We start from the raw sequence: 14,131 nt of genomic DNA, 5'->3' as shown, positions 1-14,131 counted from the left end.
TGCATTCCCTTTCCACCTGTCCAGTCCCTGCTCTTCTGCCAGGATAGTGAGACCTCCTGCTCAGCAGTTTGAAACTGGAAGTCTGTCCCTCTTGAACCAGTTGTGCCAGGACTCGTGTGAGGTAGATATTGCTTCTTGGTGCATGAGTTAATGTACCATTCCCAAGCTCTGCCCTGCTGTGCTGTTGTTTCTTTTTTTGTTTTGTTTTTGTTTTGTTTGTTTGTCTGTGATTAGTTTTGCTTTTCTGAGCATTTCAGGAAACAAACGAAATAAGTGAAGGAGGCATGAGGTCTTGTGGTCTGCTTCTCAGAGTCCTGGTTTTGCTGGTAATTTGTACTTCAAATTGAAAACAAGTTTTGGTTGTGGGATTGCTGGGCTTTTTGTTGTCACTCAGAACAACTTAGACTGTCAGGCCCCAGGTGAATTCCTAGGCACTATGGCAAAGCCAGGAGTAATAATGAGGATGTGAGCACTGCTGAGGTGTTCTGGGAACTGCCTGATCATTTCATGTAGGCTTGGTGATACTCATTTCTCAAGGTACAGATGGTGATTTTGGAGAATTGTGGTCTGTGTTCTTCCCCTGTTATTATCAGAAATGTCAGAGTGGCTAGAAACATGCTGAAGTGGTAATTGAGCCCAAGGAGGAACTCAATGTTTGAAGAGGTGAGTCCACCTTTCTTGGTTTCACATCAGCTTATCCCTCCTCTGGGAGCTGACGTAGAGATGTGCAGATTGTTCTGGGAATGTGGAGCAAAATTCCCAAAGGCCACCAACTGCTAGAGTCACGCTCTGTTCAAGCTTTCCAGTGAGCACTTTCATCAAACATCTTCTTGGCCTTAAGAAATTGTTGAACTGACGTGCTGCTGCATATGTACGTTTGCCCAGCAATTGTGCTTGAAGATCCCAAGATGTTTCTCTAACTAGTCTGCAGATGAGATTACCAGATGTTGCTAATAGATCTGTTATTTGTCAGTCATTTGGGACAAATGCCAGAAATGCTCTTTGCCAGCACTCAGGAAGAGGTTGGTGAGTTCTTGTTTTCCTGAATTGGGTAGGGACTTTAATGGTCTACTTTTCTGCATACCTCTCTGAGATGTGAGTGGAACTGACTTGGTTTCACACTGCACTATTGTCTGCTGCCCAAACCACATTTCAGTGGCCAGAGGAGGAACTGCTGACTCATAATTCAGCATGGCAGCCCCAGATCTCCTGGGATTACTAACTCTGGCTTCTGACTGATGTTTTCAGTGAACTCTGTTAATGGCCCCCAACAGATCATACAGAAGTCCAGCTTCTATAAAATGAAAGGGAGGCTTCTTGCCCAGCACTTGGCAAGTCCCTCTTGGCAGTCTGTAGTGCTGGAAAATGCTGGTTGTGCTGGAAACAGTCTAAATGGTGCCTGGCTGAAATGTGTCACTCGTGGGATCTGTGGGCCCCACTCTGTCTGTGGGCACATGGTGTATTCTGCTGGAAATGCTGTTCTCCACCAGCAGTCATGTTCCTTAGCTGCAGTACTGCACGGCGACACCTTGCCCACTACGTGACCAAAGCAAGGTGCCCAGTAGGTGACACACCCAAACCCCTGTCATGTGGTTTGGCAAACAGGGTCTCCATTGTTAGGATCACATTTGGCCCAGATGTCTCAGCTTTCTTGTGTGCTCTGGAAGGTCTGGGGAGCTGTAAACTTTAAATGTTGCTGTTTCTGCTAGAAGGGATATGTTCCAAGGAGTCTTCCTTCGCAGCTGAAAGCAAAACGGTTTGTGATGACACTTGATTTGGGAGTCCATTCACTGTTTGGCACTGCCTCCTGAGAAAGTCCTCACTGCTCCAGAAGACATTATCCTTGTTTCAGAGTTCTCTGCACCACAGAGGCAGAGCTGTTCACCATATCCATCATTCTGCAGCTTCATACAGTCTTATATGCTTTGAGCCAAGCCTTCAAGTCAGGACTAACATTGAACTTGATTCCATACTTCATGAGAAGACAATGCAGGGAGTAAAGGACAGGTTTGGGGGGTTCCCAGTACCCAGGATTGCCAAGACATGTTTTAGATTTTGATCTAGAAATTAGAGAGCAGACATAACACTTTTCTTAGAAGGATCTCAAACCTCTTGACATAGGTGTGAACATATAATTATTTCCACTTCACAAACATGAAGACCAGAAAATAGGAAAGGTGTGACTAAGTCAGCAATCAGTTCAGAATTAGTTGAGCTGAATTTGGTTTCCTGTCTTACACAGTAGGGCCTGATGCTCTCTCCAAACTAGTTTTTAGAAGTAACTTTTTGAAACTAGCTTTAGCCACTGTAGTTTCTATGCATTGCTGCTCTTGAAAGGCACCACCAATTGTTTTTGTTTAAAGACATTGAATATGAACTTGTTCCTACAGAGCTTTGTGCTGTAATTTATCAACAAGGCACTGAGGCACAGACGTCAAATGAATACCAGATTTCAAATTATGATAAGCAATTGTGTCATGTCTGTGAATAGTCATTAAACTCTGCTGAGAAATCATCAATAATTCATTAAAAAAAAATAAATTAATATAGGGACATTTGGATAGCTCTTTGCAAACAACCAGACCTGTGTTCTGTAATAATTCCTTTGAATTTAAACCCAAAGGATGCTTATTTCTCAAACAGAAACATACGATCATGCCCAAGTCAAAAAGTTTGTTCCCTGGAGATCTTATTACCATTCTCTTTGGGGAATTATGGAGGTACTTGGAATATTATCTGACAGAGGTGCACTGTGTTTTTACACACCTCAGTGGAGAAGCAAGCACAGGTTGCCTGGATGTTTGAGTGAGCTGAATGGAGTGCTCTCTGTCTTTGTGTTCTTTCCCTTTATGCATGACTTCTGTCTGGCATGGCCATGTCAGGAGCATCAGCACTTACCTGGCATCTAAACTTAGTTAATTTACCTTTGAAATTTGTATAAAGTTGGTTCAAACTTAGACATTGAAAAAATTAAGGATGGAAGAATAGCAGTGTGTCCATTCTCCTTTTTTCTTTTGTGATATATTTGAAGTATGTTTTATTTTTAATATTCCAGTCATTGACATTTTCACCACTTCCTTTACCCTGTACCTACACCAAAACCTAGGGTTCTTATTTCCAATCTTAAAATATAAATCTGAGAATATTTTGAGTTTCTTTACTGTGAGGAGAGGGAGGAAGCTGCTGGTGTACAAATTTCAGCTTCTCTAGTGTAGGTGGCTTTTCATTTGACAGTCAGCATCCTGGTTTAGTCCATTTCTCTCCTAAATTGCAGATTGTTACATTCCAGTAAGCACACAGCATCTGTTCTCCCCAGAACATGATACTGCAAGATGCTGATTGTTTTCTAAGTGGGCTGCTTTTAACAGAATCAGGGATGTCCATGCTGCCCAACTGCAGTGTTTCCCTCCTGTCTGCAGTTGACCATTATAGGAAGAGAACTGTATAAATAGTTATTAATGTAAGGATTTAGAGGTTCTGCTTCATGATCGAGGGTTAGCCTGTCTTAATTTATCTTAGCATCATCTCAAAAATAAAAATTATCTATTCTACTTTAGAGAGCATGAAATAATTTCCGTTTACACCAGTTTTTCAGTTGCTTTGATGCTCTGATAGAAAGGTCACTGGTTGCCTTGAGTCATCACGTGGCTTTTTCACTAATCGTGCATTCACGTAATTTTGTCTGTGGGATCTTTTCCTTTTTGATCCAGTTTCAATTGTCCAGATGTTCATTTCATCCAGTTAACTTCAGACAAAGGGCATCCTTTGTTCCAGCAAACACATTGTGGTCATTGTTCTCAGCTGGGAACCTGGAGCACAGCAGTTCACCTGTTTCCTCCCTAATCCACCATCAACTTACAGACCTTTGTGCTGATATAACATAAAATCACTCACTGGGGAGAGGAGGGATAAGGAGGTGAAATTATGCAAAAATGTTTCCTGGTCCCTAGCCTTGCATTGATCAAGGTCATGCTGTGGGATAAAAAGGCAGTAAGGAATGGGAAAGCTCTTTCATCTTGACCCTTTTGCTATGTAGTGGAATGGAAGATCATATTAGTACCTTGAAAGTTTTGCTCTGGTGTCTCTGAACGTATTTATTGAGACCTAACATCTAGAAGGAACCCTATTGCTACTCCACTCCCTTGCCTGTTGCCACCTATGAAGGCTTCATGGCAAGATAGAAGGTGCTGCCAGTCCCTGTCCTTGACCTGTCGCATAACAAGGGGCTCTGCTTCCTACTGCACCAGGGGCCTGAGGACTGCCCAGTCAACAGATTTCAGCAGGCACTGATCTTAAGGATTATTCTAACTGCAAATGTCCAATACAGGACAGCCCATTCACTGGTTTTTAAGCCATTTTAGGTATTGTATAGCCTGCTTTGTTTAACTTGACCTTTAGAGCAGTCATGAGAACATAGTTCATGAGCAGAATAAATTCCATGGAAAGCTTTACAAGAAGATTGTACATATACACGATCTGTGGAAGGTGAGCAATGGAATATTGGACAGGAATTGAGCAGTGTATCATGTAAGAAGGGTGTGATTTGGCAATATCTATGAAGGTTTAAAATCTCAATCTTGGCCCATCAAGACCTTCCAGTTGAGAGGAATCTAGCCATCTTGAGCCCAAACATTCCTACAAAATTGTCCAGGCAGCTGGCAGGGATAGCATTCCTGGCAACATGCACAGTGTTTTAATGGCCAAGGCTGAGGCATAAGAGGAGCTATGCTCCACAGCCCACAGCAGGCCTGGAGAGGAGCTGGCATCAGGCAGTGGTTTTTTAACATGTATTTCATTCAGCCAGCTGCAAGACTGCTGGGCAACATCTGCACAAGGTTGAATTTTGGTTTAATGTGTTGATGTGATTTGCTGTGGCCCCCTTGTAGCTCTCTGGTGCCTGGGCCAGGATATCCAGGACATCCACCATATTCTTCTTAGGCAGACCTTGGTAAGGGGAGCTGCAGATGCCAGTGTCTGCTCTGTCTGCTTAGCTTGGCAAGGAGGAAAGCAAGGAGGTGAGAAGAAAACTAGGAGTCCTCTCCAGTTCTCCCTCCCAATGGATAAAAGTCAAGGTGCAGGGTCTAGTTTTCAGAACACAGTGTTTCCCATGACTGGTCCTGCTGAAATCAGGGAGCAGAGACAAATACTGGTCCATACTGCAGCAACTGCAACACCTCAGTTCTTCATTTCTCTCTCTCTTCAGTCTATAGATCTGTTGGCACAGCTGTAGATTCCCTGTACAGTGCACAGCATGGCTTTCTCTGAAAATAGCTGGGAAAACAACATTTCTGGAGCCTTATGCCATTAAAAATATTTTTCTTGCTTCTTTTATGCATCTCCCTATTTTTCCCTGCTCAACAAGGGCTGCATCCAAGCAGCCACCTGCATTCAGTATCAGTCATGTGGAATGCCCATAAACATCACTTCCAGACCATAATATTTTGGTGGAAATGAGGCCAAGTGACCAAACTTCTCTACCCTTCCCATCAGCACCTTCCAGCAGTGCGACCTGGGAGGCCTCTCCAGTGCAGCGTTCATATCCTGATCTGTCCCAGTGACTGACAGCAGCAGCAAGGAGCTCTCTGGGGCAGAGGACAGGGAGGGCAGGTGGGGAACCATGTCTCCTGGGACAAGCTCCAGTCTGCTCCAAGGAATGTGCTAATTTTCACTCCTTTGTAGTTCTTTATCTCAGCCCTTCAACCTTGAGCTCAGAGGCATTATCAGCAGCCTGGAGTTAACCATTCAGATGCTGAATATGTCAGATACTAAGTCTTAGAGGTAAAAACACAACAAATGCAACTTCACTAGTGCAGCAAGTCAGTAGACTTTTCAGGTTTGGTGAAGACTGATTTACATTAGGAAAAAATATTTTGTACTGATTTTGTGAACTACAGCAGTTTTCAAAGTTTGTATGCTCCTACAAAGTTCCTGGGGGATACAGAGATCCCTTTTCAGAATGTGTCTCATGTGCATTGCTGTATGGTGTATATGAATTTGGCTTTCTTAGTCACCTTGTCATCCTTACCTGGACCCAATTATTGATATCCAGAGTACAGGCAGAAAGTTATTGGTCTCATACTTTCAGTGGGGTCCCTACTATCATGGTAACTCCTAAATTCTTTGCTTTACAAAGTGAAGTAAAAACTCTTGCCCCCCCCAAAGAAAAGTAATTTTCTGGAGTGACCTAGATTGTTGTATTGCCAGTTTGCTACTCACTTCTCTGGGTGACTTTGGTTATGTCATTTAACCTGTGTGTCACTTTTAATGTTTGCAGAATGAGCTCAGTACTTCAGTGGCTGTAGGGGCTATTCCTGAGTGATGAATGTGCTTATGTACATGTGTGTCCTGCTTGCCAAGATCAGCTTCTGCTTCTTTGGTGCCTGACAGATTATATTATGCAACAAAAGAATTCTTTTTCCTTACTGCAAGTGACTGAGCTCTCCATGAGCAGCACACTAAGTGAGTAGAAGCAGAATTTTTTGCAGAATATTCCTGCTTAATCAGTTCAGTATTCATGGAGTTAATTTGCTCATGCCTTCAGATTGTTTTGTTTCCAAGGATTCTAAACCGTTGCCTCCAGCTGTTCATTTCCATTGAAGAGGGTGATCTTTATCTGTCTAAACTAGTTAAAACCTGCTCCACTACCCAGCATCCTTTTTGGAGACAGCCCAATAAAGCTGAGTGCAGTGGCTATGACACCAAAGCCTCCTGGACATCATAAATTCCAAGCTCTACTTTTTTTTCTGACCTCTCACTGTTGGAGCATCCCTCCTGTTTTACTCTTCACTTCCTCCATGATTCCATTTAATCCCCATCCAGAAAAGGGAATATATTTGCTTTTTAACCAGCCAGTGAAGTATCTCTTTTACACTAATTTACCACTTCAATATTATCAAATTCAGCCTTGACATAACCTCAGAGGTACCACTGGAACAACTGAGGCACTGTTAGACTTGCAGTTAGATGCTGGTTGGTGTGCATGGTGACTGGGATGTCTTAGTTGAAGCATGTTTATAAAATATGCTCCATCTAAAGCTTGCTGTGATGTGTGATGGGACTTGTAATACCTTTGAGGTCAACAGGGCCAATTCCTCTTCAAGCATGAGGTGGGAAAGTTGTTGTCTTGAGAATATGAGGTGCAGGTTTGTTCAGCTGATGAGGCAACCACCAGATGTACCAGAGAATCTTTCCTGTGGCAAATTGAAATCTCTTGTATACATCAGGCAAAGATGCTGTCTATACAAGAGGGAATTGCAAATGACAACACACATCTCTGTTGTTGGTAACACCACTACAGAGACCAGAGCTAGGATGTGCACAGCAGAGTAGAAACACCTCCCCTTGTTGCTGGGGTGTCTGGTAGCACATTATTTTGGCCTGTGCTAAGCAGGAGTACAAAACACAATGGGTAAAACGGTCAGTTTGTAATTAAGCTCTTTCTTCTACTACTGCTGTTAACAGCAGTGGGAAAATCTGTGGCCAGAAAACCTCTTCTGAAGACTCAGGCTGAGCTTTGGAACGTGCCAATGAGACATTTTCCTGTTGTGTTGCAGATGTCCTCTCTGTCTGGGGAGTCAGGAAGGCAGGAGGAGCCTTGGGAAGGGGAGTCCCTGCTCTGCAGCCACCAGCTGCAGCCGTTCCCATCCAGCCCCATGTGGCTGTGTCGTCACTTTTCTGCTAACCCACCTCACAGCAATTATCAGAGGAAGGAAAAAGTCTGAGAAAAAGACCAGTTTATCATGTCATTATTGGACTTTAGCAGCTGTGTGTTATCCTGTTGTTACTAATAACCTTTTTAACTTTGCAAGCAATGTTTGCTTGGCATCATTCAAACATAATGACTGGGGGGTCAAATTCAGTGCTCAGTTGTGTAAATATGGAAAAATTCTGTTGGCTGCCTGGTGTTATTTTGCATTTGGCTCAGGGTCCCTGCCCCTAGGAGTCTGTAGTCTAACATACCCAGGCAGACTCTTGAGTCACAGTATGCTTTGCATACCTATTTGCTATGCAAAGCATAAAATAAACAGATGCAGAATTACTGTCAAATCCATGCAGTATAATTATGGTCCTATTGTCCTCTGGTTGAGGTTAATGGGTCATTCCTGTATAAGAGAGAGCAGAAGTTTGCTTGTTGCCTTTCATGTGTAATTCACCAGTAGATTGTGATTGGAAAATCTTGCAGGAAAATGTGTTTTTAAAGAGATTTTTAAATAGAGGAAGAACTGTGATTGGGATGAATAGAGAACAAGAATCATTGAACAAATTTGATGTTGCTTAAAGTAAAGCTGCCAGAAATTCTGTCTTAATGGTAGGAAGCAAGGGAGACCTTGGCAAGTCTACGTGGAGGGTGTTGGAACTGCTGTGTCCCTTTCAACTCTCCAATATACAAGCTTGTAAGGCTCTTAAGTAAGGTTCACTGGTTTTATATGGTAAATAAACTTATCTTTATTTGATTCTCTGATAAGAGGATCTCACTTGGCTGGCATGGTCTTCATAAAGTTCTCAGCAGTGAAGTGACTAATTGCCTTTCTCATTTTCAGGGATCTCCCAGATAATCCTGCTGTTGAATGGGACACACAGCTCCTCGCCAGCTTCGTGCTGGAGCACATAGAAGCCAACAACATCAACCTAGTGAGTCTACTTTTTGTGAGTGGTTGTACAGCTCCTGTGCCTTGACATGGCCATTCTGATCCTCTTTCAAATACTTAAAAAGCTGCTAGAAGTTCAGAGCAAATAGAATTGCTCCACTGAAAAATATGGAAGAGGGTGGTGGTGTCACTTGGATGTATCTTGTCTCTCTGGAGATCTTTCTTTGTTTCCCAGTGAGAAATGAACACTGAAGGAATTCTGCTTTACTGATTCCTCAAATGTTTTCTACATTTTAAAGCAACTATTCTGCCCCTGATGCCAGGTTTCACTGATGAAGAGAGCCCATCTGGGATTTAGGCTTAGATTCAAAGTGTGTTAGTGAGTTAGATTAGCAGGGTAATACGTTGGGATTGAAGAACATTACACTGGGGAGATTTCCTAGCACTGGTGTAGTTTGTGGGTTTGGGGTTTTTTTGGGTTGCTTTGTTTTGTTTTTCCCCACAGAACAGGAATAAGGGCCTAAGGATGGAAAAGGTTGTGTTCTGTTCTTCTCTGTTGAACCTTGCTCTGATCAGGCATGTCACTGTCACACACTGATTAGCAGCCAAATCACAAAACTCTGAAAGTCTTTCAGCAAGTCACAAAACAAGAAATCACATCTCTTGTAGCCTGGAATCCCCATGAGCACAAAACCCAGCATCGTGCATCCAATTTTGTATTGATTCTGAGGCTAATTTCCCATGAAATTCATTACTGTGTGCAAATGTCTCCTGGACTCATTTTGGCCCTGTGAATAGTTTGGTTTTAATCAAATCTGAAAGCTCCTAACAGCAGAGGATTTCTATTGCATGTTTGTGACTCTCATGGGCACTAGGACAAGTGTTCCAGAATCCCAATAGGAATTCTGAAAACTCTAGAACTTCTGCTAGATGGTTGGAAAGGGTTAGGTCTTTGCCTCAGAGGAAATTAAACTCAAGCTGTTTGAGCTGGGGGAGGCAGGACTGCCACTAACAGAGCGTGAGCTGAAAAATCAAGGGGCAGGGTTTTCAAACATGCACAATCACTGGGAGTCTCCCTGCTGTGCTGTGGGTGCTTCATGTCCTGAGCAGCAGCCAGGACAAGTTACTGTCACAGAAAGTGTCAGCAGTGCCAAAGGCACTAAAGCAGCTTCTTGGGGAGGGGGGGTGGTGGTGAACTACACTGTAGACTTACTTCAGGTGTTCCATGTAACCACACAGATACCACGTTTGCTATAATAATACCTTTCATTTATGAGCAGATCTAGTTTGCCAGCAATGGCAAGGGAAGTGCCTAACTACCTTTGTCCAACATTCTGCATTTTAAAACTTCAAAGCTTGGTATGTGTTATCCATTCTTAGAAGATCTTTGCTGTCCAGAGACAATGGCTTTGCCTGGAAAGCTGAACTGAGACTATTTTTCAGTAAAGTTGAAACTGATAGAATTGGCTTAACATGTTAAAGGAGCCTTGTCAAAATATAAGCTAACAGGGTTTCAAACACAACAAACTAACTCAGTGGAGTTCACATGATTGTTTGAGCTGTCCCAGTGGGAAAACTTTCCCCAGTTCTCCCAGGAGACATTGGTATCTTTAATTTACAGAATATATGTGTCATCTGGCAGTGGAGAAGCAGGCTGCAATTCCAACATGTCTGAAAGGAAAGATTGCAAAGCAAGGAGTCACACCATGTTATATGTAGTTTTGCTCCAGTGCATAGTTACTCATTTCCTCAATTGCCCTGGAAGTCCATCAGTAACTCAATCTATCTGAGAGCTACAGGGACATATTTAATCCAAGCTCTACATTAAATAGTGCAGACACAGAAATTAACAGTTGGTGTACTGTACTCAAAGCCAAAACTAATTTATAGACCTTGGAAATTGTTTCCTGCCTGCTGGATTTATAAGCAAAAGGCAGTACTGCTGGGAGAGGCAGCCAAGGGTAGTCTGTCTCCATTAGGAAGTGTGTAAAAAATAAGTTGCATAGGACTGTGTGAGCTCCAGACAGGCTCTGGGATATGAAATCCCACTCTTCAGGATCTCTAGTTTGGTGATGGCAAAGCTGGGATTAGGAGGTGACATTCAGACTGTGTTTGGGGCAGATGCAGTACCAAGACCAGAAGTCAGCAATACCACATCTTTACAAGCTTCTTTACACTATGGATTGATGGAAACATCATCAGTATAACTGTTTGTGGAAAAGTCCCATTGTCTTGGGTCAGCTCCAAGCCAGCCTAGCAAGCCAGATCTCCAAATGGCATTCAGGTTGGACCTTATATTTGAGAGCATGAGTTCAGCTCTCATATTTTGGATCTTGGTCTCCACACTCTCCTGAAATTCAGGAGCATTTGAATATGTGATATTTGTAGAGGATTTTCTATGCTTTTTCAGAACACTAGATTTGGAGTGCAGCGTGTGGAGTGCAGCTTCTTTGCTAGAAGACAGAGCTGGGACAGACGTTGTCATCCCTTTCCTTCCTCCCTCACCTATGGAGTGCTTTGGAGTACATGAGTGAGAGGCCCCCAGGACCTTGCATTCTAAGAGCTGGTGGATGACTTTACATGCTTGCAGCTCAAACCCAGGGGACACTGGGAGGTTGATCGTTATTAGATTTTTCCTTTTTCATCCAATTGTTCATTCTTTTTAACTCTTAGCTTATCTGATATAATAGCAATAAGAGACATGTCCAAACACACAGGAGACTCAAAGGGAGTTGGAATGTCACTGTTGCCTGCAAGTGTAAGTTTGGCCTATGAAATTATGGTCAGAGGAAGGCTGATAGGAATGGAGTTGCTTAATATGGCATTTTATGGGATCGCCCTTCCCAAAAAAGAAAAATACCTTTCTGTCCCCACCAGTCTACTTGAGCAGATGTGTGCTCTGTTTGAAGCACTGCTTGACTCAGAAGTGAGGGAGACCCACAGCTTGGAGTGCTTTTTGCCACTAGTGCACATGGTGTGTAGAGGGAACATGGACTTTAGACCTCTCAGGAGTTTTCTCTTCTACTATTAATTGAGTAATTTCCTCTGTGCTCTCCCCCTTCCGGAAGGGACTTCTGGACCTGTTTGTCTTGGCTGTTGCTCTGGCTTCCACTAGTGAAAGCTCTATTTCCTGAATACCAAGGTCACCCAGAAGAACAGCAAGCAACACCAACAGCAGCAGTTCCCATTTCTTAACAGGTGTGGGGAGGAAACTCCCTCTTGCTCTAAACATTTCATTGAGCAATAATTGCAACATGAAGTATATTTCCTATCCCAGCTTTTTTGCTCCCAGAACTGGCTAATCCTGTTTTTAACCCAGACAGCTTCAAGATGTTCAGGTTTTCTTATCCTGCCCTGATTGTTTGATGATTTAATCATCAGCCTGGTTCAGGTTGTGTGCTAAAAGCAAGCACACCAATGAGCTGGTGGAAGAAGCAAGTGCTCCCATGTGAAAATATCTGCAGCATGTGAGAAAGAAATTCAGATTTGTTATCAATTACATGAATCCTTGAAGCCAGAGGAATTTATTTACATGGGATTGCTGCCTGCTGTAAGTCACGGGCACCACATGATGTTGTGGAATCAGTCCCTGTTTGGACAGCAGGACTAAAAGTGGCCTGCTGGGTAGGTGGGACACGTTGCTGTGTCACAGCCCACCTGTGTGCTGGGGTGGATCTCTAAAGGTGAAAAGCAAATAATTCAAAGGTAGTCTCCTTGCAGAGAAAGTAAATTGCTCAGGTCAGTGTGCAGGTATTTTGGGTTTGATAAATGAAGAGACAGGCAACTCAGGTGCAAATGTCCTAACAGTACATTAGACAATATAAATTGAAAATCACCTTCATGCAAGGTGAGTTTGTTCAGATGTTGCACAAGCCTAGCAGCACTAAGAACAGCAGCTCCTGTTGCAAAATGTGGAGAAGAAAAACTTGTAAAGGTGTTTATTTTACTCCCACAATTGTCCCAAGCCACTTTTGTCAAAATGATCAGCTTATTTAGTCTGCTCATTGTAAACTCTTATCTTGGTCTCCCGGTTTGTTCTCTGGTACCCTCCATAGAAGGGAAAATGTGTGGTTTGCCTGGGGTTTTTGGTTTCCCAAGGAAACAAGAATAACATAGTTGTATTTATATGTGTGTACACATGTATGTTTCAAAAGACTCTCCTGCCCATTGGCTGATTTCAACCACATTTGACAGCAGGGTAGTAGTCTTAAAATGTCGTGTTTGTGTGGGTTACATGAAAATATCTGACCAGGCAGAAGAGAAAAATGCTCTGTCTCTTTTTAGTAAAAAGATTAGTGCACGTCAACCCTTAGCAGCTCACACAATCATTCACCAGTGTAGGAATTTGTTCTGCCTGGAGTGAGTTGGGTGCTTTGTTATCTTGGGAAAGTGCTACTCTAGGTAGGAGTGACTTCAGAGCATGTTTTTCCTTATCTACACAATGCAGGGTGCTGTGCTGGTTCCCTGAGCTGTGCAGCATGTAATGATGTCTTTCCCAGATGAGCTACTCCAAAAGCTGATATCCCTAGGGAATTTTTAGCACCATGCCAGGCCATGCTGACCCTGCAGAGAGCATCTCAGTACTGCTGCTGTAAAGCAAATGGCAGCCAGAGGCATCATTTTTCTCCTTATAAAGTAAGAGTTGACCAGAAAATACTTATTTTTACCAGAACGAAACCAAATTGGGTCTCACCATTTCCTGCCAGCAGTGAGGAACCCCACTGCTTGGTGGCAGCATAATTGCAGCCAGTGGACAAAGTGGAAAGTCTAACTATGGGCTTGGACTGGGTAGATGGGTTTATAAGCAGGCTCATCTGGAGTTTGTGGTTTTTAAAGTATTTCTTATCACTGTCTGTGTTTCCTCTCCCTCTTTACACAATATCCCCTGTGTTTGACAGGGCCTCTTCTGTTGGAGGGTGGAGCAGCAAGTTGCAGGACGGGCAGGGCAGCTTTTGATCTTCCCTTGGTCTTTAACCCAGTGCTTCAGGCCCTGCATATAAAATAGATTTTGAGCAGGGAGCTGTGGTGAGTAAGCAAGGCAGTAGCATTTCCTTCCCTGAAGAGAGAACAAGCTGGCAAGGAAGCAGACATTGATTGAAATGTGGGGAGTTTACGATTTCTTCCTGGTCACAGAGAAAGGACCTGTGGAGAGCTCTGCTGCCTGGCCTCTCCCAGAGCAAAAACCTAACTTTCAACTGTCCAAGGACTGTCACTTTCACCATCTGGAAAGCCTACCAGCACACATCCCCTGTCTGCTCTACCCTTTGTGCTGCCAGTTTGTTCTCTAGGTTGGAAGTCTTTGAGTACCCACTTCACAGTATGTGCAGAGTGGGCCCTGAGGGTGGGTGCTTCACCCTGACACATGATTGGTAGGGTTGAGAGCAGGGAGCCAAGGCTATTCTGTGCTTTGGACAGGGACATGTCAGTGGTGTGTTCACATATCACTTCTGCATTATGAAGTTCCCATTTCTCCCTGCAGACAAGCAATAAGTAAGATGATCTTCTCATTCAGAGAAAAGCCTGACTTGGTTGTGGCAAAAGTG

The 14,131-nt window shown here is 43.3% G+C and overlaps 1 protein-coding gene across 1 annotated transcript in view; it reads left to right on the top strand.

Moving 5' to 3' along the window:
- PIGL (phosphatidylinositol glycan anchor biosynthesis, class L) overlaps positions 1 to 14,131 on the top strand; it is a 55,838-nt gene that overhangs the window by 27,142 nt on the left and 14,565 nt on the right. The window contains exon 4 of the mRNA XM_009993201.1: positions 8,541 to 8,631. Within this exon, the coding sequence (XP_009991503.1) occupies positions 8,541 to 8,631 (91 nt within the window). The remainder of the gene's footprint in view (positions 1 to 8,540; positions 8,632 to 14,131) is intronic.

The sequence above is a fragment of the Chaetura pelagica genome, unplaced genomic scaffold (assembly GCF_000747805.2).
Source record: "Chaetura pelagica isolate M959 unplaced genomic scaffold, ChaPel_1.0 scaffold72, whole genome shotgun sequence".
In the NCBI taxonomy this organism is placed as follows: Eukaryota; Metazoa; Chordata; class Aves; order Apodiformes; family Apodidae; genus Chaetura; species Chaetura pelagica.
This window is presented reverse-complemented; position numbering and strand designations above follow the sequence as displayed.